Below are 27828 nucleotides of genomic sequence, written 5' to 3' on the forward strand. Positions count from 1 at the left end.
ATTAATGAAAGTTAAAAGAAAGAAAGAAAGAAAGAAAGAAAGAAAGAAAGAAAGAAAGAAAGGAAGGAAGGAAGGAAGGAAGGAAGGAAGGAAGGAAGGAAGGAAGGAAGGAAGAAAGGAAGGAAGGAAGGGAGGAAGGGAGAGAGAGAGGGGTGGGGGAGAAAGGAAGGAAGGAAGGAAGGAAGGAAGGAAGGAAGGAAGGAAACAAGGGTTCTGTGTCCTTAAAAGACAGTTGCAAGTCTCCACAATCTTTCCAGCTGGCCCATCGGCCTCACCCTTCAAACTTACCCACCAGCAACACCAAAGGACACATTGCCCTGTTCCTGCTGTTGCCTCAGCCCCAGAAGCCCTGCCCTGGCCTCCTCTCATTTTTTAAACCTCAACTCAGCACACTGTTTCCTGGAGGTCTCCCTGATCCCTTTCCACAAACAAAACTGGGCACCCCTTTTCCTGGCGTTGTGGAGGGTCAAGGCCTGTTCCACACTTAAAGGAACACAGAGGAGGGAGAGAGAGATTCAAAATGTCAAGTGTGTTCAACACAATGAATGAGTCCTGGGAAGTGGGTTGGGGGCTGGCTTAGGTCCCATGGATCCAAACAACCAAACCTTGTGTGTGTGCCCAGCCACCTGGAAGGAGAGCTCTGGGTGCTTCCAATGACGAGTTTTCTGTGCTTGTGACTCTTTCATAATTAGGCACCAGAATGAACCATCCACACGCCAGTGTGTATGTCAGTGAAAAGAGCAGCTTAACGAGGGAGTAAGCAGCCCATCCCTGGAGGTATTGGATTCCTGCCGGTGAGACCCCCGCGGTCCTCTAGCCGGAGGGTTGCAAGGAGAAGGCAATACGGTGTGCAGGGATGTGACACCAGTGCAGCAAGAGAAGCAGGAGGTGGGCTGCCGATGACCCCAAGACACCCTGTGTGGTTATTCCTCTCAGACAAGGTCCCCCGCTCTGGTTGGGAAGATGCTGCCCAAAGCCTTAAAAAGTATCACTTCAGAGTAGAAAAGCCAGTCTGAATGGGCTCAGCTGCCCAGCCACAGCCTTCTGAAAGGGCTCTTCACTATTTTGCCCTGACCGGTTTGGCTCAGTGGATGGAGCGTCGGCCTGCAGACTGAAGGGTCCCAGGTTTGATTCTGGTCAAGGGCATGTACCTTGGTTGCGGGCACATTCCCATTGGGAGGTGTGCAGGAGGCAGCTGATCGATGTTTCTCTCTCATCGATGTTTCTAACTCTCTATCCCTCTCCCTTCCGCTCTGTAAAAAATCAATATATTAAAAAAAAAAAAAAAAAAAAAAAAAAAGAGCTGTTCGTGGATTCTGGCTTGGGTTGAGAGCAGGTGCTTCCCTGCTGACAGGTAAGCAGAGTTTCTTGGCTGGCACGGCACTAGCCTTGGGGTCTTCCTGACAAAGAAGAGGCAAGGCCTCTGCATGGCTACCACAGGCCACAGAGGTAGGGATGGAGAACATGGAGCGAGGGGAGATAAACCAGGTCCTGGAGGACCCGGAGCATGCAGCTGCCCCCCCGCCCTCAAGGGTAGGCAAGTGACAAGATCTCCATTACTGGTGTTCTCTGGCCTGTGCAGGCTCCTTTACCTGCCTTCATACATTCCAATCCCTCACAAGTCCCAAGAGGAACCTCTTATCCCCATTTCAATAACACGCATAAGATCATGCAAAATGAGACTCTGATTTCAAAGCTCATGTTCCAAATTGCTTCCATAGGCTGTGGGGCATCTTACCCACCACCCAGGTGTGTGCCCAGACCAGGAATGGAACCTGCAAACTTTTGGTGTACAGGAGGATGTTCCAACCAACTGAGCAACCGGCCAGGGCAGGAAAAGAGTTTTAAAATATCAATATCATTCTCTTTTCTCACTCCTTGAGCAAATAGCTCAAACCCGGGTCCCTGTGCCTTGCAAGACCCGGTCCTCTCCATCCGCTGCTGCCCCGGAACCCTGCAGATGGGCCCCACCAAGATGAGGACAGACTCATTTGCCTCCCACGTCCCGAGACCTCATGCTCCCCTGAACGTGTACGTAGCTCTGGAAGCATTGGAATTTATATAAATGCTGTGCAACAAACAGAGCAAAGTACTCTGTGTCCAGTGTTTGGAGTCCCATACAGGCTTTGTTGTGAGAGAGAAGAAATTTTTAAAATATTTTTATTAATTTCAGAGGGGAAGGGAGAGGGAAAGATAGACACATCAATGATGAGAGAGAATCATTGATTGGCTGCCTCCTGTATGCCCCCTACTGGGGATCGAGCCTGCAACTTGGGCATGTGCCCTTGGCCGGAATCGAACCCTGGACCCTTCAGTCCGCAGGCCAACGCTCTATCCACTGAGCCAAACTGGCTAGGGCGAGAGAAGAAATTTTTCAGTTCCCAGATCTCCCCCTTCAGGCACCACAGACTAAGCCTAGCAGCCTTAGAGATTATAAACCCACCAGGGTTCTCTGCTTTTCTCCCTGATGGGTGCCCTGTGCCTACCACTGGCTCTGGCCCTGTGGGTGCTCCTTATTCTCTGTAGGAAGCAGAGAAGTGGTGTATTCCTTTGCGCAGACAGGGCTGGGGTTGGAACACAATGGAATCCTCCGGAGACGAAGGTGGGTAGGAAGCCTTCCTCCTTTGACAAGAGAGAGCCAGGAAGGGCAGGGCCAAGAGCTGCTGTGAGGGTCCTCACTCATCAGGAGACCGGGGAGGGGGCAGGAGAGCTGGGAGCGCCCTCCACAGGAAGCCGCTCCTCATTGCTCTGGGCAGGCTGCCTGCTGCTGCCCTGTCTGGGGCCCTGCAGTGGGATTGTCCAGCTGGGAGAGGGGCCAGCTGCAGGCACCCCAGGGCCCCGGTTGTAGAGGGAGAGGACAGAGAGTGAGAGTCCCTCACTGTCCTTGCACCCTGGGGCAGGAGCCATCAGATCAGAGAGAAAGGCAGGTGACAAAGAGAAAAGTTTTAAAGCTGGAGTGTTGTGAGTGCATTTCAGAGGACACCACATGTGGAGGTTCCTTCCCCCCCTCCCCCGCCCCCTTCACCAAGGTCTCCGGAGGGTTCGAGGCTGGGGCTCTCTGTGACACCCACCGGAGACTTGCCTTGGGGCAGGTTCTTAATCCTATTGTGTCACAGAAGCCTGGTGAGATCCATAGACATTGGTCAGAACATTGATTTTAAATCCGTAAGATAAAATACTGAGATTACAAAGGAGACCAAGGATCCTGAAATAGGTATCAAATTGTTTTTAAAAATCTGTCAGATAATGACTCACGTGCTTCCTAATAATCAGCAAGATCTAGTGGCAGGTCTGTGACTATCATAATTTCAAAGCAGTGATCAGCATACATGATATTTTGAGATAGTCCCAACAGCTTAATGTGCTATGAAAAAAAAAAAAAAATCTGGCTTCTACTGGGGACAGAATCACACGTTCTTAGGGAAATGCTAAATTTCAGTTAAAGGATAGGAAAAATAAAAATGTGATGTTACAGACCCACAACATTCCATCCACGACTCTCAGAGTTCCAGGGACCCCGGGTTAGGGATCCCGCACTTCGGGGCCTGTGACTGTCCTCCAGACAGTCTACTCCAGGCTCTGGTCATGGTTTTCAAAGCAGCCGAAGCTGCCGTTTTTGAACGGGGCAGCCGCGGGCAGAGCTGCAATCGATTGGGTGAGCAGGAGGCCAGGTGGGAACGGTTCACTGTGGGCTCAGGACTCCTTACATCAGGATTCAGCGTGCAGGATCCTGGGCCCTGCCTGACTCCCTGATGCAAAGCCCAGGGGTGGTCCTGGGAATCGTGTTTTAAACAGAGCCCTGGTGATCATTTTCACAAACGTCCTAGAACTTGCCTGTTCCAACCAGGGATGCGATAGAGGGAAGGGCCCTGGGATGCTCTGCACACCTCCGCTGGCCCAGTGCAAGTGGAGATGAGCAGTAGCTCCTGGCCCCTCTGCTGTAAGTGATGCCTGAAAGGTGAGGCCACGCCGCCTCTCTCCAGGGAAACCTGAACTGAGGAGTGTGTGGCCGGATTGAAGGGCTGGGAGCTCACCACCTCGGCTCCTTCCTGCTCTCTCCCACACTTCACCTACCTCCACATTCAATCTCAATCAAGCCGCAGAGCCCTGGCTGCCCTTGGGCCTAGGGAGGGAGGTCAGCCACCATGAGGACAGGAAATCACCCCAGGCTACAGGTGTGTGTGGACCAGCAAGCCCCCTGAGCCGAGTGGGGGCCCAGCCAGCCCTGCTGACCATGAGCCACCAGCCAAAGGGCTTGGGGGAGAAAGGTGAGTCTGTCCTCATCTCTGCGGCCCCCACCCCCACCCCCAGGGTTCCTGGGTAGCAGCAGGGGACAGGGAAGCAGAAAGGATCTTTCAAGACACAGGGACCTGGGTTTGAGTTCAGGGCCTGCCGCCTGCTTGCTGAGCAACCTCAGTCTGGTTATACAACCTCTCCCTGCCTCATTGGGGAGGTGAAGGCAGCCACCGTTCCTGGCAGGACTGTTGGAGGGATTTAAAATGACAGGTGCAGAGTGCCACGCACAACACCTGTGCTACCGCTGAGCGCTGAGCGGCAGAGGAAGGCAGAGCCCTCCAGGGTCTTTCAGTCTCCTGCTGTCTTGGTTAGAGTTGCCTCTCCATGGCAATCCCCTCAGTCGATTCCTCTGTCTGTCTGTCTGTCTGTCTGTCTGCCTGCCTGGGGCAGGGAGCTGTGGGGATGTTCTGACCTCATGATTGTTCCATGGTGTCAGAGAAATGTCAAGACTGGGGTTTGTTAGTAAAATAATGGGAGCCAGGTTCTGGGCTGAGGCAGCTGTGAACCAGTGGAGGATTCCCACAGTGAAATGGGGGTGGCCCAGGGAGGGGGACTGTCCAGAGGCCATCCATCTATCTGTCCATCTCTTACAGCAGGAAGTGGAGTGAGAGGAAGGTCGAGGAGCGGTTCTCCAGGCACAGGTGAGGTGGTGATTCGTTCCTGGGGAGCCTGCAGTGCCCACTCAGCCTGGCAGCCCCGCCACCATCTCTTCCATCCTCCTTCCTCCCTCTCTCCCTCCCTGTCTTTGTAAGGAACCCTCCCAAGCAGGAGTTTTAACTGGAGAGGGGGCGGATGCTGCACGGGGAGGGCCTGCCCTCACCCCAGGGATCAGGAAGATGCCCAGAGTTATGACACTTTGAGATGAGTCTTGGGAAGCAGTGAACACTCACCAGCCTGTGGGTAGGGTAGCGTCAGGACTCCCACCCAGGCCACGGACTCCAGCCGCACACTCTTAACCTCCACAAATCCCAGCAGTAGTGGGTGCTCATCCTCTTCTCATCCAGAATGTGAGCCATGAGGGCTTACCCAGAGGGGGTGGCCTGCTCCGGAGGACCTCATAGGCTGGAGAGAAGACCCCCCGCTGCCATTAGGAGGGCAGAACCATGCCCACAGGTGGCCATCCTTCACTTCATATCACGAGACGTGCTGTGGATCCGATGCCATTTTCTCCTCCTCACATCCCAGTCAGGGCCCCCCTTATAGGTGAAGAAGCAAAATCTTGGGGAGCGATGGACTTTGGGGGGTGGAAGAGATCTTCCCCCCATTTTGAAGGGAAGGGACTTGTTCTGGCCCCCACCCTGGTGCACAGTATGTGGGGGAGCTGGCTCCAAGGTCCACCTCCTCTGTCTCCTCTGCCAAGTTCTTCCCTCTTGTCCCCCGCTGCCCCCCACTGCCCGGGGCCTGAGTCCTTGGTGAGGCAGCTCCGTGACAAGGGGATGTGCAGGGGAGCCCGGGCTCTGGGCAGGAGGGAGCTGGTGTGAAGGCACCACTGGCATCTCCACACTCCAGCTGCCCCTTGGTCACTGTCTCTCCTCCCTACCCCACCTGCCGCCCCATCCAGCCCATACCTCCCTGCAGAGACATGAGAGTGAGCATGAGAAAGTGTGTCTCGGTGTGGCCGGATGAGGGAGGGCCAGCTCCACTGTTGATCCTTGTCTGGGGGATACTTGGGTCTGGTTCTCCACAGTCCACCCCCTTCTGCACCCATTCCGCTCCCCTCCACCTAGCTCAGTTCTAGGGCTCTCCCAGGGTTGCAGCTGCGCTGACACAAAGTCTCACCCTCCTCCCATGTCTTTGGAAGAAGAGGATTTGTTTCTGGCTCCATCTCTCCTCCAAGAGGGAGCCGAGCCTTCCAGGGCCATGGAAGAGCATCTACAAGACAACCCATCTCTCACTGGCTGACACTGACCAGCTTCCCAACGTGGATGAATTATTATCATGTCCAAGTTATCTTTTTTTACCTTGTCTTACCAAAACCCCCTTTCCCCCAGGAGGTGAGAAGGAGAAGGGAAAGGTTAGGGAAGGACTGGGCGAAGAAAGCCTGTCCTGCCACACACACCATGTCCTTCCTGTCTTTGAGTCTGTAAATAGCACTCAATACTTTCCAATGTGCTTGTTTACACCAGTGATCTCCTAGGTCCCTGAAGTACTTGCAGCAATTGGGAACCAAGTCCCAGTGGAGATGGCTGTCCTGCTTGATGCCTCTTCTTGCCTTCGCAGAAAGTGAAGCAAACATGCTCACAGGGCCTGCCCTGCAGCGACTGGGAACCAGTGTCCCCGCCCCACAACAGCCTCTTCAATGCAGCTAGCATGACGCATTGATGCAGGCCACATCCTGCAGAACACACGCCAGTTTCACACCTCACCCTTCAGATTTCAATCCAACTGCCTATGGGCATGTACTGTTTTCTGCGTAACCCCTTCTCTCCACATTCTCCACCCCAGCACCAGATCTTACCTGAGACTCAGCTCTGCCTTGGTAACCCATGCCCAGACCCCTTGGCATTTCCACCGGGTGCCCTCAATCCCGCTTCCTCTGCTCACAATCCCTCCACCTTTGACCACCACCCCCTCTATATCTCTACCCCTTTCTTCTCTTGGCAAAGTCCTGTTCATCCTTCAAGATTCAGCATAAACATCAGTTCTTTGAGAGGCATTTTCAACCATCCCAATTATAATGTATCACTCTACTTCCATGGCCTTTTTCTTTAGTACGCCATTTCTTTCTTTTTTAAAAAAAGCAAAATATGTTGATCTAATTTATTGTGAAAAGCTGGCTCCCTAAGTATGGAGAACACAGCCTATTGATAAGACAAAGCTGATGTGTTGCTTACAGGCAGGCTTTGGCACTGTCTCAGAGGGGAAGGGAAGTCAGAATTTATTGAGAATTGGAAATTTGATTCAAGGCAGGTCTTTCAAAGTGGGGGCTTGTTTAGGATTGGGTACGAATTATGATATACCAGTCCACAATAAATAGCAAGGCCAGGAGGCAAAGCATTCAAAGAATCTAAGGGTGCAAATTGTCTGTGATGCTCTTCATTGAGGAGGTGATGGATCTGTGGGAATATCCTGTCATGAGCCATTTGCCTGGGCAGGAAATTCCTGGAAAAATAAAGTCATGCTAATGAAGAAAGGCATAGCACAAAGTCATCTTAATATAGACACTAAAGTGTAGTTTGGGTTCTACACCCAGGCTAGCGTGGGGTACATGGTTTCAGTTCTCATTCTCACCTTGTGGTCACTCTTCAAGCCCGAGGGGATCAGTTTCAGATGCACAGAAAACAGAAAAAGCTCCCATATACAATCTTCTTTCCTTCCCCATCTCTCCCCCAGATTCGTCTATTTTTAGCATCTTGCATCAGTGTGGTGCATTTGTTACCACTGATGGATCAATATTAATACATTATTATTAGCTAAAGTCCACAGTTTACATTAGGAGTCACTCTTTGTGTAGTCTGTACAAATTTTGACAAATGCATAATGTCATGCATCCACCATTACATTATCATACAGACTAGCACACCCTGAAAAAGATGCTCTGTGCTCCACCTACATCCCTTCTCCCTTCCTCTTCCCCTCCTGGCAACCACTGATCTTTTTTATTGTCTCCATGAGTGTTTCAAAAAATATTTTTTAAATCCTCACCCAAGGACACGCTTTTTTCTGATTGATTTGAGAGAGAGAGGAGGGAAGAGAAAGAGGGAGAGAGAAAGAAACGTCAATGTGAGAGAGAAACATCAATTGGTTGCCTCCTATATGTACTCCAATCGGAGATGGAACCCACAACCTGGGTATGTGCCCAAATGGGAATCGAACCCCGCAACCTGCCACCTTTTGGTGTGCGGGATGACGCTCCAACCAGCTGAGCCACACCAGCCAGGGCACTGTCTCTACAGTTTTGCCTTTCCCATATGCCATATAGTTGAGATCAAACAGTACATAGCCTTTTCAGACTGTCTTCTTTCCCTTAGGAATATGCACTTAAGGTCGGTCCCTCCATGTGTTTTCATGGCTCCGTAGCTCATTTTATCACTGCATAATATTCTGTTGTCTGGATGCACCACAGTTTACTTATCCATTCGCTTATTAAAGGACGTCTTGTTTGCATCCAGTTTTTGGCAATTATAAGTAAAGCTGCTGTAAACATTTGTGTGTAGGCTTTTATGTGGACCTAAGTTTTCAATTCATTTGGATAAACCCCTACAAGTGTGACTGCTGAATTCTAGGGGAAAGCTGTATTTAGCATTGTAAGAAACTGCCAAATTGTTTTCCAAAGTGGCTGTAACATTTTGCATTCCTGCTAGCAATAAATGAGAGTTCCTGTTACTCCACATCCTCACTAGCAATTAATGTTGTTAGTCATCTAATAAGTCATTCTTGTTTTCATTCATAGTTCCCTGAAGACATATGATGCTGGCTTCTTTTTTATACCTATCTGCCATCTGTGTATTTCTTTGGAGAGGTACCTGTTGAGATCCATTGCCCATTTTTAAATTGAGTTGTTTTTTTATTGTGGAGTTTTAGTAGTTCTTTGTAGACTTTAGGTACAAATTCTTTTCAGACATGCATTTTGCAAATGTTTTCTTCCAGCCTGTGACTTGTCTTTTCATTTTCTTTTTTATATTTTTAGTAGAGGCCCGGTACATGGATTTGTGCACCGGTGGAGTCCCCCGGCCTGGCCTGCACCCTCTCGCAATCCAGGACCCCTTGGGGGATGTTGGACTGCCAGTTTCAGCCAGGTCCCTGCAGGCCAGGCCAAGGGACCCCACCAGTGCATGAATCTGTGCATGGGGCTTCTAGCATGCATATAAGATCTTCGGTTAATTCTTCCCGCCCTCCCCCTTTTCCCTTTCCCTCTGAGATTCATCAGTCTGTTCCATGTTTCCATGCCTGTGTGTTGAGCATCTTCCCCCTGGTGGTCAGTGTACGTCATAGCTACCAGTTGAACGGTCGAATGGTTGCTTAGACTTTTATATATAGATTTTGTTGTTGTTGTTGTTTTGTTTTGTTTTTCATTTTTTTAACAGTGACTTTGCAGAACAGAACTCTTTAATTTTAATGAAGTCCAACTTATTCATTTCTTCTTTCATGGATTCTGCTTTAGATGTTGGATTCAAAATGACATTGCAAAACCCAAGATCACCTACGTATCCTCTTCTGTTATCTTTGAGTTTTATCTGTTGCATTTTACATTTAGATCTATGGTCTATTTTCAGTTAATTTTTGTGAAAGGTATAAGGTCTGTGTCTAGATGATGATGATTATGATGATGATGATGATTATTATCATTTTGCATGTGATGCAATGTCCAGTTTTCCAGCACCATCTGGTGAAACATACTATCTCTATTAAATTGCTTTTGTCCATGCTTAGTTGGCTATATTTATGTGAGTCTTCTTCTGGCCTCTCTATTCTGCTCTATTAGTGTATTTGTCTATTCTTTCACTAATACCACACTGTCTTGATTATTATAGGTTTATAGTAAATCTTGATGTTAGATAATGTCTGTTGACCAACTTTGTTCTCCTCCTTCAATGTTATGTAGGCTATTCTGGGTCTTTTTGAAATTATTCCAACCAGCCATCCCTAACCTTGCTTACTCTACCTCATCCATTCCTTCCCTCTGGAACTACAACGAAGGCTCTTGCCCACATTTCCCCTCTCCCTCTGCCTCCTGACTGAACCTGTGGCCTGCACGGTCGTGCTGAGGAACAGGAGCTGCTGCTCTCACCTTCTATCCTTTTCCTCATGCTAGGCAGGGGACATGAGGGGGAAAAAGCCCTGGAAAATGGAGCCAGCTGGGTCCTTCCTGTCTCAGTGGTCCAGCCTTACCAAACAGAGGCCCAGACTTGGCCTTGACCCTGGGAGTCAGGAGAAGATTCAGCTCTGAGACCAAGGGACTGCACACCGAGAAAGAAGAAAGGCACGTGCCTGGATCTCTACCTGAGGACAGGCAAGAGTATGTAGGAGTGCCAACTGGTCAAAGGAGGGAGACATTAATTTTTACCCAAGACCAGAGGCTCCAAAAGAGGCCTTTGGAGCCAACAAGCTCCAGGAAGCATCTTGAACACCTGATTTCTCAGAGCTGGGACCTGTCTTTTTCCTGCCCCTGCAGGTGACAGATCTGGGAGGAGACCCTCCAGGAAGCCGGCCCCCAAAGCAGAGGGTGTGACAGGCAGGTGTGGAGGCCCTGCTGGCCAGAAGGAGCGGGCCAAGGGCAGCCCAAGGCCAGACTCCCCCCAAAGGAAGCAGGTAGAGCACAGGAGACACCGAGAGGAGCTGGGGGAACAGAAGCGGAGCACAGCCCAGAGGACCCGAGAGGGGAGGAAGAAGAGGGATGGGAGGGCTTCCCTTAAGGAGCAGAGAGCATCCTCAAAGAAGGAAAAGGAGGTGCCGAAGAAGGAGATGTGGAAGCAACTGAAGAAACAAAGGTGTGTTGTGACTCTGATTCAGGTGTGTTTTTAATCGTGCTTTCCCTCTTCTGCTGATCTTTCTCCCTCTCCTGATGAGGACCCACCCCCCAACCTTATAAATAGGCGCCCCCTGCTCTCTTCTCCTGCTTCTATTTGCCTCTCCGAATCTGGGGCAGAACCTGTAGGGAAATCATGGCCATCCAGGTGGAGTGGTCACCGGGCACTCTCCACTCAACACCTCATATCACACCAGAGCAAGTGGAAGCTCCGCGTGGGGAGGGGAGGTGGCTGCAGGGTGGGACAAGACTCCAAGTCTCCTGATTCCAGCTGGTGACTCGCCACAGCTCTTGCAGAGGAGCTGATATAAATGAACAAAATTGGATTTAGGACTCATAGGAGGGCTTTAAGTGCACCATTTCCCTGATCTGGACCTGTGTCCTCTTCTGTAAAACACAGCATTGAGCTAAAAGATCTTCAAGGGTTCCACCAGCTCTGAAGTTCGAGGATCTGAGGTTTGCTTTATCTGTTTTGTTTCCGTTGTTCATTAGCACTACCACATGTGGGTTGATGAACAGAACCAGCATACAGAATTAACAAGTCAAAACTTTAGTTCCATGTTTTGCTCCCAAGTTTGAATGGACAGCTCCCTCTCTTCGCCTCCCTTTTTTGCATTGTTCACTTCTCAGGATGTTTGAAGAATCCCTGTTGGTAATGGGTGGGGAGGCTTTTGAAACAGTGGAGGTATTAGGATTATAATGAAGTTGGCGCTCCTTCCCACTGGGTTCCAACAAACCCTCTTCACCCACACCCCCACTCATTGTCCATGGTGCCTTTCCACCTTTACAGAGATGGAACTCAGGCCCTCAAACCGGCCACTGATTTCTCTTGTCACCCATGTCAGCCTTCCTTGGCTGTTAGGGCTTTTGTCTACTGTCTGGTTCTCCCTGGACATGAGCTAAGGAGGTAAAGGATGAGTAGTGCCCTTAACAACTTAAAGAGAACTTGAATGCATTGTCAGTGGGCCTTGGAGTGTTCCAAATTTTAGAGGGAAGTTGTACCATCCTAAACAGACCACCAGTGTCTGGATGGCAGATGCAAAGTAAGGGGTACAGACAAGGACTCATCCATGCTCATGTCAGGGCACAGAGAGATGAAAAAGCCTCAGCTTTGTTCCCCAGATGCTGACAGACTAGTAGGGGAGATAGGACATAAGCATCAGTCACCTTTAGACAAGGCAGAAAGCAAAGGTGGATTTGGAATGAGCAATGATTGAATGCCCCCCATACCAAGGGAACACCCCATGCAAAGACCCAAAGGCAGATATCATGGGGTATAAAAAAAAATCCCTCTGCTCCAGGCTTTCGGGTGTTCAAGGGCTAGGGCCCCCTCCTCTCCACCTTCCTCCTATGATTCTCTATTGCTCCTCAGGAGTTCATGAGAAGCTAAAGCTCGCGGAGACTGCTGCAAACTGGTCTCTAAAGCCTGCAGTAACCCAAGCGCATATCCTGATGTTTCCGTTAATGAACCTGCTAAGAAGGCTGCCCTGGCAGAACTCTTCTCCAGCCCCGCCCTTGTAATTTAGCATCAATACAATATTGTATCTAGTCTACCATGCACATTCCAATTTTGACAGTTGACTCGATAGTGTTCTTTATAGCATTTCTTTTTCTTCCTCTAGTATACGAACACATGTAGGTTCAAGTATTTCATTTAGTTGTCACATCTCTTTAGTCTCCTTTCATCTGGGATATTTTGCAGCCTTTCTTTTATGACACTTTTGAGGGTACAATCCTGTTTTTGTGTTTAATAGAAAGTTCCTCATTTTGGGGGTTTTCTGATGTTTCTTCATGGCTAGATTATGCATCCCAGCTTGAATACCATATAAGCAATACTGTGTCCCTCTCAAGGTATCACATCTGGAGACACCTGATATCTATCTGCTCCTCACGGATGATGTGAGTTGACTATCCAGTCAAGAGGTTATCTTATCTCTCATATGCACACATTCATTCACTATAAATATATATATATATTTAATTTATTTAAGAGAGATAGGGAGAGGTAGAGAATCATTGATTGGCTGCCTCCTGCATGCCCCCTACTGGGGGATTAAGCCCACAACTTGGGTATGTGCCTTGACTGGGAATCAAACTGTGACCTTCTGATCCAATTCAATCAAGTTGATCAGATTAAATCAACTCACCTGAGAGTCACTGTTCTTATGACAGAAGGAGGCGGTGAGGAGAACACACAAGAATCTGGGGTTTGTGGCAGCTGAGCACATAGTCCTCTCCATGAGATGCTGTGTCGTCCAATACAACAGCAACCAGCCACATGCTGGGCACTTGAAATGTGGCTAGTGTGACCAAGGGACTGAATTTCCCATTCAATTTAATTTTAATTTGATGTTAATATGGAGCTGACCCAAGAGTTAGTAAATTTACTTAACTTGGAAAGACAGATATAGTTTTGAAATCAATTTTACTTTAAAGCCAAAGCATTTCTTTAAAAAAGACAAACTTTTGTCAATGCAGATGCAAATGTCAAAAGAAAATGACATTCTGCTACTTGCTTCATTTATCGGGAAACTTTTATGTCTCAAAAAATTGAGGTACGTGAATCTACTTTTTTCAATTATAAATTTTATTAAATTCAAATACAGATCTGATATGTTTAATGAAAATGTAATGTCTGAATTGACAGACACTATGAGTGCAAAATGAACACCAAAGTTTGAAGACAGTACAAAAAAATGAAAAATATCTCATTAATAATTTTTATATTGATTACACGTTGAAATTAGAATTTTTAACATATTAGATTAAATGAAAGGCATTATTAAAATTAATTTTACCCATTTCCTTCTACTACTTTAATGGCGCCACTAAAAAATTTAAAATTATAGTATGTGGCACGTATTGTATTTCTACTGGGCAGCACGGTGCTAGAGTCTGGTATGTGGGGAGAACTCAGAGAAGTGGAATTTGGGGAGGCCTTCCTCCCAGTGCCTTGAGCTACAGGACAGAGCTACAGGCCTCTTCTACAGGAGGTGGGAGCCACTGAGGGGTTCTCAGCAGGCGCAGGCCTGCTAGGGGTGGTCAGAGCTGTGAGTGTCTGGTGCATAGCCCATTTGTCTTGCTTTGGGCTCCTCTGATCCCAAGCTCGCCTCCTTTTCACTCTCTGCTCTACCCTGGCTCTCCTCCAGATCGCCCTCCGTGGCCTCCAGCGCCTCTGCTGGGGAGTCTCTGTCTGAGGAGGAACTGGCCAGGATCCTGGAGCAGGTGGAAGAGAAGAAGAAGCTCATCACCCACATGCGCAACAAGCCCTGGCCCATGGCGAAGAAGCTTACGGAGCTCAGGTGAGCAGGTGGTCGGCCAGGGCCTCTCAATGTCTAAAAAGCTCTGCTCCTTCTGATGGGCTCCAAGTCCCTTCCTCCTCTCCACCCCAAGGGGGCTTCACAGGAAGGGGGATTCACCCTCCCACTCTTCTTGGTCCCCTCTGTCCCCAGCACAAGCACAGTGCTGAGGGGCAGGGGAGTTGCCCTTACAGCCAAGACAGGCATGAGCTGGGACTGTTGACTAAGACTCTGCTGTTAGGCCAGCAAGGAACTGGGCCAGGCCAGAGAGACAGAATCCTGGTGCTCCTGTCTGCGCCCCACCCTTCCACTGCCTGGCTGCCCCTTCTGTCTCACCCCCACCCCTTCTGGTGGCTTCTGTGTTTCCCTTGCAACCCAACATAGACATGCCTTCCTTGGGAGGCTTTCTGTGATGCACCCCCATCTCAATAGATTCAGACCTCTCTTGTGTTTTAAACACCCAGAATCCCTCCATGTGTAGCACACACCCTGCGGAGAGCAGGAAGGGGGGCCTGTCTCAGCTACTCACGTGCCGCAAATGCCTAACACAGGGCCAAGCTTTCGAGGATGCTCCGTGAACATTGCTCCAGCCTTCTACACACACTCCTGGGTCCTATTTTCTACTCAGCCGCTTCTCCGGTGTCCATATGACGGCTGGCACACCAGCATTTTATGATGCTTGAGTGTCTACTGCAGTGTTGAGATAAGAACAGGAGTCACATTGCCTCACTTCTGGTTTTCTTCTGAAAAATTCCCATCCTTGCCGAAACCGGTTTGGCTCAGTGGATAGAGCGTCGGCCTGCGGACTGAAGGGTCCCAGGTTCGATTCCGGTCAAGGGCATGTACCTTGGTTGCGGGCATGTCCCCAGTAGGGGGTGTGCAGGAGGCAGCTGATCGATGTTTCTCTCTCTCATCGATGTTTCTAACTCTCTATCCCTCTTCCTTCCTCTCTGTAAAAAATCAATAAAATATATTTAAAAAAAAAAATAAAAAAAAAATAAAAAAATAAAAAATTCCCATCCACAGTTAACATTTCCCCAAAGTCTTTCTTCCATGTTTCTGCCATGGGGTTGGGGTGACACTCCCCTTCCCCATTCCTCTCTATAAAGACATTTTCCCCAGCTCCTCTCACACCTGAGTTTTTCTGTTTTAAAACCTTTATTGTTGAAAGTATTACATATGTCCCTTCCTCCCTCCCCCTGCATCGACCCCTTCCAGCCCACCCCTGCCCCCCACCTCAGGCCCTCTCCACTCCTTTGTCTGTGTCCATGGGTCATGCATACATGCATACAAGTTCTTTGGTTGATATCTTTCACACCTGAGTTTCTTCATGGCTCAAGTCAACTGCCTCCCCCTCTATTATGTAGAAAAATGTGGCAGTTTTATTTTAATTCTGTTTGCCTCCCGCAGGCATAGTAAAGATGCTGGCTGCACAAACCCTTACAGACCCTTACAAGGATCCTGGCAGAGCTTACTCACTGTCCTGCAAATTATTACATTGTCTCCTACGCAGCTGCAGGAAAATGGCTCCCCGGGGTGCCTCCAGGCCAGGGCTGGCCCACAGAACCTTCTGGGCTGGAAGTGCTCTAAATCTGCACTAACAACATAGCCACATGTGGCTCCTGAGCACTTGAAAAGCAGTTCATGTTGTTATAGAATACCAGGCGGCCGAAAAAAGCCCCCCCAAAATGTCTTATTTTCCCCATCAATGTGACTGAGAAACTGAATTTTTTTATATTAATTTATTTAAATTTATAAATCATCACACATGGTGCAAGATGAACACCGGATTTGAAGACAATACAAAAAGAATGTGAAATAAGTGATTAATATTTCATATTGATTACACATAGGAATTGTGAATTTTTAATGTATCGGATTAAGTGGCTATGATTGGGGCTGTAGGTACCCTCCAGGCAGTGGCTCTTGTTTGTCTGAGTCTCTTCTCCCTGTTCCCTCAGGCTGGGTTCTTCCTTAGCCAGAGCAACACAGCCATCTGTCACTCCAACGGAGCCTCACCCCCACTCAGGTGTCAGCTGAACACATCTTTTATTAACAGTGGAAAAGAGCACCTTGATGCTTATGGAAATGAGATCCCCAGCTGGCTGGATGTCTCAGGGGCCATGAAAATCCCCCAGGGCTGCTCAGCTGCCCCAGGAGAAGTCTGACATCCCGCCCTTGGTGGGGGTGGGAGGTGAAGTCCTGAAAAGCTGGAAAGAATTGTCTCTCTCACTTGCTCACTGGGGCAGGTCTCCCCAGCGAACAGTGGTCTCCTCCCTCCAGACCTCCTTCCTTTCTCTTCCCTCTTGCAAGACTCCTTATCTCTGACTCACGTCTAAGGCTCCAGCCTCTGGGGCTCCACTCCAGCCAGTGCCTCTTCCAGGTTTCTGCTTTCTACCAGCCCACGGCTACCTCTACACACCTGTAAGACTCAGACCAACTGTCTCCTGTGCAGCAAAGTCCCCATTGCCCCTCCCCACATTCAAGCTGAGGTATTTACTGTTGCTCTGATGCCCAGGCACTGCCTCTCATTTGACTCGATGCTCTTGTTTGCAGAACCAAATCTGATTCATCTTCTATTGTTCTTTCTTTTATATATAGCCAACATGTGCTGAGCACTCTCTATGTGCCAGGCACTGGTCTGAGTGCTATATGTGTCCCAATTCATTTAATCGTCAGAACCACCCTGTGGTGTAGGGGACTACTATCATTGTCCCCATTTTACTGATGAGCAAACTGAGACACAGAGCAACTGAGTAATTTTCCTAAAGTCACATAGTGAGTTAAGTGGCCTGATCAGGATTTGAACTCAGGCATCCTGGCTCTAGAACCTGCGTTCTTACTTCGTAATCACCTCTCCAGAATTACTAGACATTCTAGAATGCACCCCTTTGCTTCCTGTATGGTTTCCTCTTCTGGTGGTGAACACTTCAACAGCAGATAGCATTCCCAGACTATATTCTCTTTTTTTTAGAAGCAATGGTGTAGGGGCCACAGCCCCTGGCCCACTCAGGCAGCTGGCTGACCTGGGCATAGTTGTTGTAGATCACCAAAAAAGAATGGCAAAGTATGAGGAGCAATAGCAGTGAATTGGAGCCAGCCTGCATTCACACCTCTGCCACATCTGGTTAATCCCTTTCAGTCTGGTTTCCTTTCCTTAACCTCTCTGAGCCTCACACTCTTCATTTGTAAAATAGGAATAATAATATCTACCTCATAGAGTTTTTCTGACAAATTCAAAATATTTATTTAAAATGCCCAGCACATAATATGCAATTAATTAAGAGTTATTATTATTATTATTATTATTATTATTATTATTAAAACTTGAATGGCTTTTGTGCCAGACACTATGTTGAGCCCTGCAACTTGAGGATGAGAACAAAGATGAATGAGAAAAGGCATTATGAACGGACTTGGTTAATAATGACACACGGTGGGCTGTGATGTTGGCAAAAGAACGCCTAGTGCCCACAAGTCATGGATGTTTGCTTTAATCATAGTAAAATTTATCAGATGTGTCGCTCAGCTTTGTCAGGAGCCGGGTGATTAGAAAGTTATCCAAACTGCTTGCTTTCTTCTGAGAGATGAAGAATTCCCCTTCCAGGAGGATGGAGTAGACATAACCACTCAGTACAACTAAAACCTTGGATGTTTGCATGTAAAGCAAACTTAAGAGACTCTGTGAGGTGCAGAGATGAAAGCAGACAGGCTAAGGACCTCAGGACCAAAGAAATGCCAGGGCATTGAGTTCCAGGATTTCTTTCTTTCTTTTTGCCTATGTACCAGGCTGAAGAGGTTGGAAACCCAGCAACACCAACATATACAAAAAATTCCTGAAGAAAAGCCTGCTCTCTCTGGCCAAAGGACCAGAAAAGGGACAGCCTGGCAAGACAGAAAACAGACAATAACAACCCTATTCCAGCCAAACCCCACAAAAAAAACAGCAGCCCCACCCCCAACCCTAGCAACAAAAGTCAAGTGGGGGCCTTAGCTGGTTTGGCTCAGTGGTTGGGGCGTCAGGCTACAGACTGAAGGGTTGCAGGTTCAATTCCAGTCAAGGGCATGTACCTCAGTTGCAGGCTCAATCCCTGGCCCCAGTCAGGATGTGTGCGGGAAGCAACAGTTGATGTGTCTCTCTCACATCAATGTTTCTCTCTGTCCCTCCCTTCCATTTGCTCTAAAAAGTCAATGGAAAAAATATTCTCTGGTGAGGATTAACCAAAATCCTATATAATAAAAGCCTAATGTGCTAAGTGTCCAACCGTTGGTTCAACTGTTCAACCAGTCGCTATGACACACACTGACCACCAGAGGGCAGATGCTCCAATCGTTAGGTTAGCTTGCAGCTCAGGTCCGACTGATCAGGACTGGGTAAGATGGGCCAGACACGCCCTGGAGCCCTCCCGTGGCCCCTCACCATCCCTGATCATGCACTGGTGGGGTCCCTCGGCCTGGCCTGTGCCCTCTCGCAATCCAGGCTGAGGGACTCCCTCCCCACTGCCCCGAGTGCACAAATTTCGTGCACCGGTCCTCTAGTATATATATATATATATATATATATATATATATATATATATATATATTAGTATACTAGTATATAAAAGGAACATAGCCCAGCCGGTGTGGCTCAGAGGTTGAGCCTTGACCTATGAACCAGGAGGTTATGATTCTATTCCCTTCCTTGTCAGGGCACATGCCTGGGTTGCAGGCTCAATCCCCAGTGCGGGGTGGGAGGAGGGACATGAAGGAGGCAGCTGATCAAGGATTTTCTCTCATCACTGATGTTTCTATCTTTCTCTCCTTCTCCCTTGCTTTCTGAAATCAATAAAATATTTTTTTAAAAAAAAATAAGGACATGATTTTGGATTATCTGGAAGGATCCAATGTAATCATGTGAGCCCTTAAAAACAGAGGAGGAAGGTAGAAGAGTCAGAGAGAGATGTGGCAGAGGGAAAGTCAAGGAAATTAGAAGCAGAAGAATTTCTGATTCTCTGTTGCTGGGGCCCCACATGAAAAGCAAGAGAAGGAAATGAATCTGCCAAAAACCAGTGAGCTTGGAAGAGGACTCAGAGCCTGAGATGGGAACTGCAGCCCTACTGATACCTTGATTTTAGTCCAGTGAGACCCTGAGCAGAGAATCCAGCCACGCTGTGCTGGGCCTCTGACTGACAAGTGTGAGCTAACAAATGAATGCTGTTTGAAACTGTTAAGCTTGTAGTCATTTGTTACAGCCGCAATAGAAAACAATACAGCGATCAGGAGATATTTGTGAAGTGCATGAATGTTGAATGAGTGAGTGAACATCCAGGGAAGGTTGGATACATTAAATATTCTGGGGTGGTGTGCTGGAGCTGGTGAGGACAATCGGGGCTAGGGAGGGGCACGGCAGGTTGGCCAGCCAGGGAGGGACCAAGGGAGGGCTCCAGGGTGTGTCCGGCCCATCTTGCTCAGTCCCTATTGGCCAGAACCCAGCAGCAAGCTAACCTACCGGTCAGAGCGTCTGCCCCCTGGTGGTCAGTGCATGTCATAGTGACTGGTTGACTGGTCGACTGCCTGCCCCCTTGTGGTCAGTGCACATCATAGCAAGCAGTTGAGCAGCCTTAGCATATCATTAGCATATTATGCTTTGATTGGTTGAATGGCCAACCGGACACTTAGCATATTAGGCTTATATTATATAGGATATTTTTTAATTGATTTCAGAGAGGAAGGGAGAAGGAGAGAGAGAAACATCAATGATGAGAAAGAATCATTGGTTGGCTGCCTCCTGCATGCCCCCTATTGGGGATGGAGCCCGCAACCCGGGCATGTGCCCTTGACCAGAATCAAACCCAGGACCCTAGAGTCCACAGGCCAACGCTCTGTCCACTGAGCCAAACCAGCGAGGGCAGCTATGTTCCTATTTTAAAGTCAGTAATATTATACCTGCAAAATCCCTTTTGCCACTCATGAATGTACCACCAGGGGATGAAGGTCACGGAGGCCAAAACTCTGCCTACAGGTGCCCACTATGCTTGCATTTGGAAAATTTCAGCGACTAAACAGAAAAAATACCTTTCATTCATGAAACTTACATTATACTCCACAAGCAGTATAAAAACACAGCTTTCAGCCACATAGACACCCTCATAGTTCAGATTTCTTTTGGTTGGGTGTTAATTCCTGCCCCCACCTCTTTTTTTCCAACCAGGGAGGCCCAAGAATTTGTGGAGAAGTATGAAGGAGCCTTGGGAAAAGGGAAAGGCAAGCGACTCTACGCCTATAAGATGCTGATGACTAAGGTGTGTGATGCAGAGGCTGCAAACTTCTGAACTTGGGTGACTATCCCAGGCACCTCCCAGCCTCACCATTTGTGTCCACTCCCCCAGAATCCTGAGCGTGAGGTCCAGTTGACTATATAGCTGGTGAGGAAGATGACAGGCCCAATGAATAACCCAGTCACGGGGCAGCAGCTGCCATCTCACGGAGCTCTGAGGAAGGGTGTGTGAGGTCTTCTCCTGCCCACCCCCCAGCCCAGTTTTCTCATTCTCTAAGCCAATGTAGGATAGAGAGCTTCGATGCAGAGTTTCTCCGGGCCTCCCTCTGCCTCTGCTCCACCTCTAGGGCATCACTTTTCAGGCCAAGATGCCTACAGCCTGGAGGGGCTGTCGGATGGTTGCAAAAAGACCAACTGGCAGGCTGTGTCTCCAGGGGCCTCGCTTGGCAGCGTTCATTACCCCTATTGGCCTCAGCCTTGCAAGCCTATATTTTGTACTGATTTTATCAGCACCCTGACAGGATATCCATCTTAAGGAAGGACTCACGTTAATAAAGCTTATGAGACTGACATATAAAACCAGATACTGGATTATTAATTCACAAGGAGAAATAACTGATACAAGAACTGAAAAACCTGAAGTCCACATCAGCAATGCCTTTTTTTTTTTTCCAGTAGAGTTAGTTCTATGGAAAGCTAAACCATAATTCCAATTCCAATCTATTAATTTGCAATGAAAAATTACTGCCATAGAAACAAAATACTCAGAGCCCAGGTGGTGGAATAATGCTTTTCTTATAGACAGACCTACACAGGAAGCCAAATAAGCCAAAGATGATTTTTGAGCACAGAATCAGAACTAAGAAAAGTAGATGAAGCAATGGGACTGAAGTGCCCAATGTCCACCACCGGCCATTCCCCACAGCCCTCCCTTCACATCTTAGGGATATCTTTGCATTATCCACCAGTCTTATCTCTATGAGCCCCCCTCTCCTCTCTCTCTTCTGACGGATGGCTTCCTTCTTTATTAAGTAGTCATCCAATTAGGATATGGTCAAAGCCTTCAGGTCTGGAAGCCTGTCTGATTCCTTCAGACAAAATTTCCCTTCATCCTCAGTGAATTTACAAAGGAAAATCTCATTTCCTTCATGGACAAGTTCTTAGGAAACCTTTGTAATAATAGACACTGATCTGAGGAGCTTCTCCCTAGTACCTCTTTGCTGTTTTCTATGAATTTTAAAAATTCCAAATGGATTTATTTCCAGGGGCTGGGGTTGTTGGAAAGCAGCCCCTTGAAGAGTTGACAACTTTTCACCCAGCCAGCAGACAGGCAGCTACTGAGGTTTCTGACTGGTACAAACTCTGAGTATTGGAGCTGGGAAGAGACTGTGAAAAGGGGTGTGATGCTTTCCTTTTCTTCAGAAAAAACAAAAAACAAAAAACAGGCTATTGTTTCACCAGAAGAAGAATGGGAAGCCATGGGCTGAGGCCTCTACCAGTCCCATCAGCATTGTGGTTTAGCAACAATTCTTATCAGATTTAGGCACTTGGCTGTCTGCGAAATGTGCTGTGAGAGTTGTAAGATTTCTTTTTTCCACTGAATTTCTGTTTTAAGGTAAAGGAAGTTGTATCTAAAGGTTGCTAACCCATTTGATTCCCCAAATTAGAAATTCCATACAAAATTTCTAAATTCCTATATAAACTGTTCAAACCTTTATCAGCCCTGTAGACAAATGCAAGGTATTGTGTTGCCCTGGCTTCTCTCTCACTCCACACCCGACTTAAAGTGAAGACTTAGCATCCACCTCTGGCAGCCTGGGCTCACCAACTCCAAGGTGGTGCCTCACCCACAGGCCAACCCCATGTTGACATGTGAACATCAACGTGCACCTCCAGCATGCCCCTCCAAGGCACAAGGCAGCATGTTAATGAACTGAGGGTATTAACTGTCTAATTTCAGAAATGGATCAAGTTTAAGAGAGACTTTGATAATTTCAAGACTCAGTGTATTCCCTGGGAAATGAAGATCAAGGACATTGAAAGTGAGTATCTTGGTGTCACTGTTTTTAGCTGGTTTACTGAAGAGTTTTTCAAGGGCTGGGATTGTGTTCTTGTCCATCTGATTAGATTATTGTAGATCCTGTTGTACTGGGGAAAAGAACAGGCTATGGACTAGCTAGACAAAGATTTAAAATGTGTTTCTTCACTTTCTGATTCTGGGAGATCCGTTAAGCTCATAGAGCCTCACATTACTTATTTAGAAAAAGAAAATGGACGTCAGGATGTCCATGTCACAGACTGATGTGAAAATTGGATCCATCGCACACAAAAAGTGCTCAATAGCGTTAACGTCCTCCTCCTGCAACACTTAAACCCCACCATCGTTTCCCTCTCCAGGTCACTTTGGTTCTTCAGTGGCATCATATTTCATCTTTCTCCGATGGATGTATGGTGTTAACCTTGTCCTTTTTGGCTTAATATTTGGGCTAGTCATAATCCCAGAGGTAAGAAAGAACTTCATACATCTTTGGGTAGTGTTCAGGCTTATCATCACCACCATCTTCATTTATATTAAATACTTTCTGTTTTACAAAGAATCGGTCATTCATTTTAGATTCTATACTCACATCAATTGCCCAGATAGCTCAGTTAAAAAAAAAAAAAAAAAAAGGAACCAAAATACTTCTGAATTAAGATGTGGACTCTATATTTTTCTACCTCTCATTTTACTTTAAGATCAGTGGATAATTAATATCTCAGTGAGGGTTTTTTTCTTTTACCCTGAAAAAAAAGAGAGAAAGAAAGAGGGATAGAATGCATTATATAATAATTTATTACAAAAAAACCCCATTGGATTTGATTAGTGCTCCTCACTATTCTTTCAAATATCATCCTATTGTGAATATAGGTAGATCCTTGCCTATCAATGAGCAACTGAGAAACAAAAAAAGAAATAAGTGCCTTGTGCAAAGCTACACAGTAAATTTGGGGTGATGAGATCCCAGGTCTTCAGAGTGTGGACCTCGGATCTTTTCCAACAATGCCTCTGGTCCATTAAGCATCAAACACCCGAATTGCTATGGTCCTGCCTGAGCTGTTTGGTGCTGGTGCTGGGTACACATGTGGATTCACTTCAGAAACTTTCATGTAACTATCTGTCTGCATTTAGTTCTTTCTTCCTTCCAGGTTTATTAGTGGTTTATTGATCCCTGTTTTGTTATAACTGGTTCCATGAGTATATGAAGTCAATTCTAACTTCTCTGCATGTCTGTTTACTAGGAAATTAAAAGGACTTCCATGTAATGTGAATTAAACCAGATTAGTTGGAAGTGGTTGATGGTGTATTATAATAGTGCTTGGTAGCAAAGAAGTGTTACATTATTTATAAAACCACTGAATTCTTATCTACATAACTTACAAAGTGTACTGACAAATATGTCATTAACTAGCCTTTATACTCTTTTATACACATACCTGGAAACCCAGGATTATGAGTCGACTTAGTCCTATGTATATCCTTAAGCCAGTATCACTCTCCAACCTAGAAATAAGGATTTTAAACTTTCTGGCGAGTGTGTACAAATGCGCTTCCACCAGGCCTGGTTCCCCCAGGGGAGAAATATTGCCAGAGGCCAACCAGAAGTTTCATTTGTCGCCTCCATAGCCAAGGAAGTGTCAGTTTTCCCAGAAGCCACTGGGGAAATTTACCTCCACAGAGCTTTTGCTTTCTTCCTGGGAGTTTTTTTATTCCAAATGAATTTATTCCCATGAGAAGAGAGCACATAAAAATGCTGTGGGCCGCCAAAACCGGTTTGGCTCAGGGCACATCCCCAGTGGGAGTTGTGCAAGAGGCAGCTGATCAATGTTTCTCTCTCATCGATGTTTCTAACTCTCTATCCCTCTCTCTTCCTCTCTGTAAAAAATCAATAAAATATATATTTTTTAAAAATGCTGTGGGCCTATAAGACATCACTGGCAATGCAGTGGTTCAGAAAGAAGTTGAATAAGTTTAAGGACACTGAGGTAGGTTTTTTTTCCTAATAAGATGGGGAGGTGGTAGATAAAATGCTCTTCTTTACTTTTTCACATTTTTTAACCTATTTTTATTGATGTCAGAGAGGAAGGGAGTGGGAGAGAGACAGAAGCATCCATGAGGAGAGGGAATCATTGATTGGCTGCCTCCTGCATGGCCCATGCTGGGGATCCAGCCCACAACCCAGGCATGTGGCCTGACCGGGAGTTGAACCGTGACATCCTGGTTCATAATTCGATGCTCACCCAAGTGGTCGGGCTTTTTCACATTTTCCACAATAAGTGTGTGTTACTTGTAAAATCAGGAACATGATTGATGTCATTTAAAGAAGAAAATGGGTGTGCCTGTTCTGAGAAGGGAAGTCTCGGTGTGTTTGTATTTTCTCCACATATAATTGTGTCGTCCTGTCCTTACAAGGTACTGATGGGCATGCCCTATGGGAGTATACCCAGAAAGACAGTGCCGCGGGCTGAGGAAGAAAGAGCCATGGATTTTTCCGTCCTTTGGGATTTTGAGGTACCATTGCCAACATGCCAATGAACTTCTGTTTTGTGATTGTGAGGTCTAAAAACTGCATGAATACACAAGACATGTTGCATTTAATTATTGAAAACCCAGTGCTTTATTCAAATAGAATTCCAGCACTATGCAAAATGAGTCTGCCAACTATGTCCTCCTCGGTCCCCTTCATAGGTTCCTCTGTGCAGGCACACATGCTGATGGATATGATCCCCCATTCGAACACTGCTCCCCTCATTCTGCTAGATCAGTGTAAGCTGATCTACAATATGGTTTTCTCTCCTTGTGCCCACATGAAGACCCCAAGTCTATTGCTATTGCAGCCTTCCCCCAAGTGTGACATGGCATCTTCAAGTGAATGTCCTATTGTTCCATAAATTCCACCTTTTCCCCATCTCCTTTATTGGAACCATGGTTCATCCAATCATTAAATCACCCTACACTTCTCTCTCTTACCCCCCTCTCCCCACCACACACACACACACATGCAATCAATCACTATGTCTGAGCCTATCTACTAAATATTTCTAGAATCGGTCCACTTTTTTCCATCCCCCTTACCTCTCCTTTGAATAACACCCCACTACATCTCTACGCCCTGCCATGGGCATGGATGAGTCCTTGTTGGTACCCCTTACTTTGCATCTGCCATCCAGACACCAGGACCACTGTCGGAATCGTCTTCCTCTGCTCCCTGCCTTGGCTTGACTCCTTCAATCTCCATTCCCTCTGTTGCCAGAGCGATCTTTTTACAATGCAAACCTGACCCCATACTCCCTACCTCCAATATTCACTTATTCCCACTCCCAAATGAAATAAAACCCAGTGTTCTGAATTGGGTTTACAAAAGAACTATTCATGGCCTAGCTTGGCTGTTTCCTACTTCTTCAGCCCCTTTTCTACCTAAGACCTCACACTTTATGCCCCAATGTTATCAAGTTTGGGGGAAGTCCTGGATGCATCACACACTTTTGGTGCCTCCCTGCCTTTGCTCAGGGTCTTGTGCTCAGGTTAAGAATTTGGAGCTATTTGTGTATGTGCACGTGCGTACACACACACACACACACACACACACCTTATTCCTAGTTTTATCCTGAATGTTAACCACACTCTCCTCTCTGTCCTGTATCTCTGCACTCTGTATAATGGAGAAATAGAGAGAATGAAGAAAGAAAAGAGGGGGAGACATGGAGACATGGATAGACTTGAGAGCAATTGGGGGAAGTGAAGGGAAGAACAAGAGTGTCCAGAACTCTTCCTTCCTCCCCTCAGACTCCCGCTAAACCCCTGAGAAAGAAATGCCTGGTAGAATGGAAGTGTCTGATGACTGCGCCGAGCTTACAAACCCAGAGCATTTGGGTTTGCTGTCCCACAGGGCTACATTAAATACTCTGCTCTCTTCTACGGCTACTACAACGACCAGAGGACCATCGGGTGGCTGAGGTACAGACTGCCCATGGCTTACTTTATGGTGGGGGTCAGCGTGTTCGGCTATAGCCTGATGATTGTCATTAGATCGTAAGTATGACCGTCTTATTTACAGGTTTTTAATTTTCTTCATACAGACATTCTACTCGCACGGCTACTCTGTGCCCACTTACCTTCTTATGGGGGATTTGGGCAGAAAAAAAACAAATAAACAAAGCAAAGGCAGATTGTCGTATGTAGTATAAAAGATAAACAGGGTAATGTAGGAAGTTCTGTGAAATGGGATAGAAACTCCTTTAGATGAGGCTGAGAACTGCCATTCATGCTGGAAATCTGGGGCACAGCATTTTAGACAAAAGAGGAGCATGTGCAAAGGCCCTGAGGTAGGAAATAGCCAGTGAAGTCCAGGAACTGCCAAAGGCCACTGTGGGTTGTATGGTACTGAGTAAGGTAAGACTAGAGAAGTTTGCAAGACCTGTTTTTGCTTTCCCCAGAGCTCAGCTTTTTCTAAAAAACTCTTCTGTTCCTCTATACCTCTAGCTTGCATGTGGCAATCCAGCCTGGTACTTATGGTGATATAAATATGCCTAAATGAATGCATGGTGTCCTCACTGGCCCCAACTCTACCTGTCTCCATGTTCAGAAGTGGACTTGGTTCTTAATTTTGTCTTAATTATGTCTGTGGTTCTCAATTCATACTCTCTAAAGAAATTTTGACCCATCCCATGAACTGCCTTCTTCTTAGTCAGGGGACCCAATCAGTAAAGGCAGGTGCAGGGTGGGGTGTCACAGTCTCCCACGTACACCTGACCACCAGGACTCACCGCCTTCGGCAGGGCCACAAAGGGTCACTTCTCCCGGAAGAGCAAGGGCAGCTGAGTCTGCAAAGAGGAGTAGAGAACTCTCAAAGCCTAATTAGAATCCTTAAAGGGGAAATGCTACCCTTCATGAGAGCCTGCCCAGCACACCACAGTGACCATGAGGTAACACTTGGCTGCCCAGCTCTATCAAGCAACAGGGAGGAGAAATACAAAAAACAAGGAGACAGACTTGGGTTTATTCCTGGCCTCATGTGGTTACGTTTTTCCCTGCAATTATCCCAGATAAGTATAAGGATATGAAATGTTTCCCTGATGAACCAAAAAGCTAACTAAGCCGACCAAGCCCCTGGAATAGCAAATCCCAAAAGCCAACACGTAAGATAGAATTAGAGAGAGTGCACCCTAACCCCCACCACTCCCACCCCCTTACACACACGCAAACAGTGTCTGATAGAGCCCCCGCTCTGAATTTTGGATTCCCACAGAGCTGACCTCCAGAGAGACTCCACAAAGAGCAGTTGCGGATAGGGTGGGATGAAATATGTGGGTAACAAGGCAGGTCCAAGGTGCTTTAAGAAAAGGATGTCTGTGTTACCTGGGTGCAGTACCAGCTGTCTCAAGGCTTATTGGATTTTACATCAGAAAAAAATACATTTTCTCTTGAAGAAAACAGACAAATTAGAAGAGGCTGTTTCTCTGTGAGA

The 27828-nt window shown here is 47.1% G+C and overlaps 1 protein-coding gene across 1 annotated transcript in view; it reads left to right on the forward strand.

The window, feature by feature from the left end:
- Positions 1 to 4234: 4234 nt before the first annotated feature.
- The window catches only part of TMC2 (transmembrane channel like 2), a gene marked incomplete at both ends in the record, with an annotated part of 63005 nt that continues 39411 nt past the window's right edge, over positions 4235 to 27828 (forward strand). Inside the window, 9 exons of the mRNA XM_080684607.1 lie at positions 4235 to 4268; positions 4890 to 4937; positions 10412 to 10727; positions 13915 to 14067; positions 20258 to 20348; positions 22284 to 22365; positions 22721 to 22827; positions 24774 to 24872; positions 26251 to 26393. Coding sequence (XP_080540733.1) covers positions 4235 to 4268; positions 4890 to 4937; positions 10412 to 10727; positions 13915 to 14067; positions 20258 to 20348; positions 22284 to 22365; positions 22721 to 22827; positions 24774 to 24872; positions 26251 to 26393 — 1073 coding nt within the window. The remainder of the gene's footprint in view (positions 4269 to 4889; positions 4938 to 10411; positions 10728 to 13914; positions 14068 to 20257; positions 20349 to 22283; positions 22366 to 22720; positions 22828 to 24773; positions 24873 to 26250; positions 26394 to 27828) is intronic.

This window comes from Plecotus auritus, assembly GCF_963455305.1.
Source record: "Plecotus auritus genome assembly, chromosome: 8".
Taxonomy (NCBI): Eukaryota; Metazoa; Chordata; class Mammalia; order Chiroptera; family Vespertilionidae; genus Plecotus; species Plecotus auritus.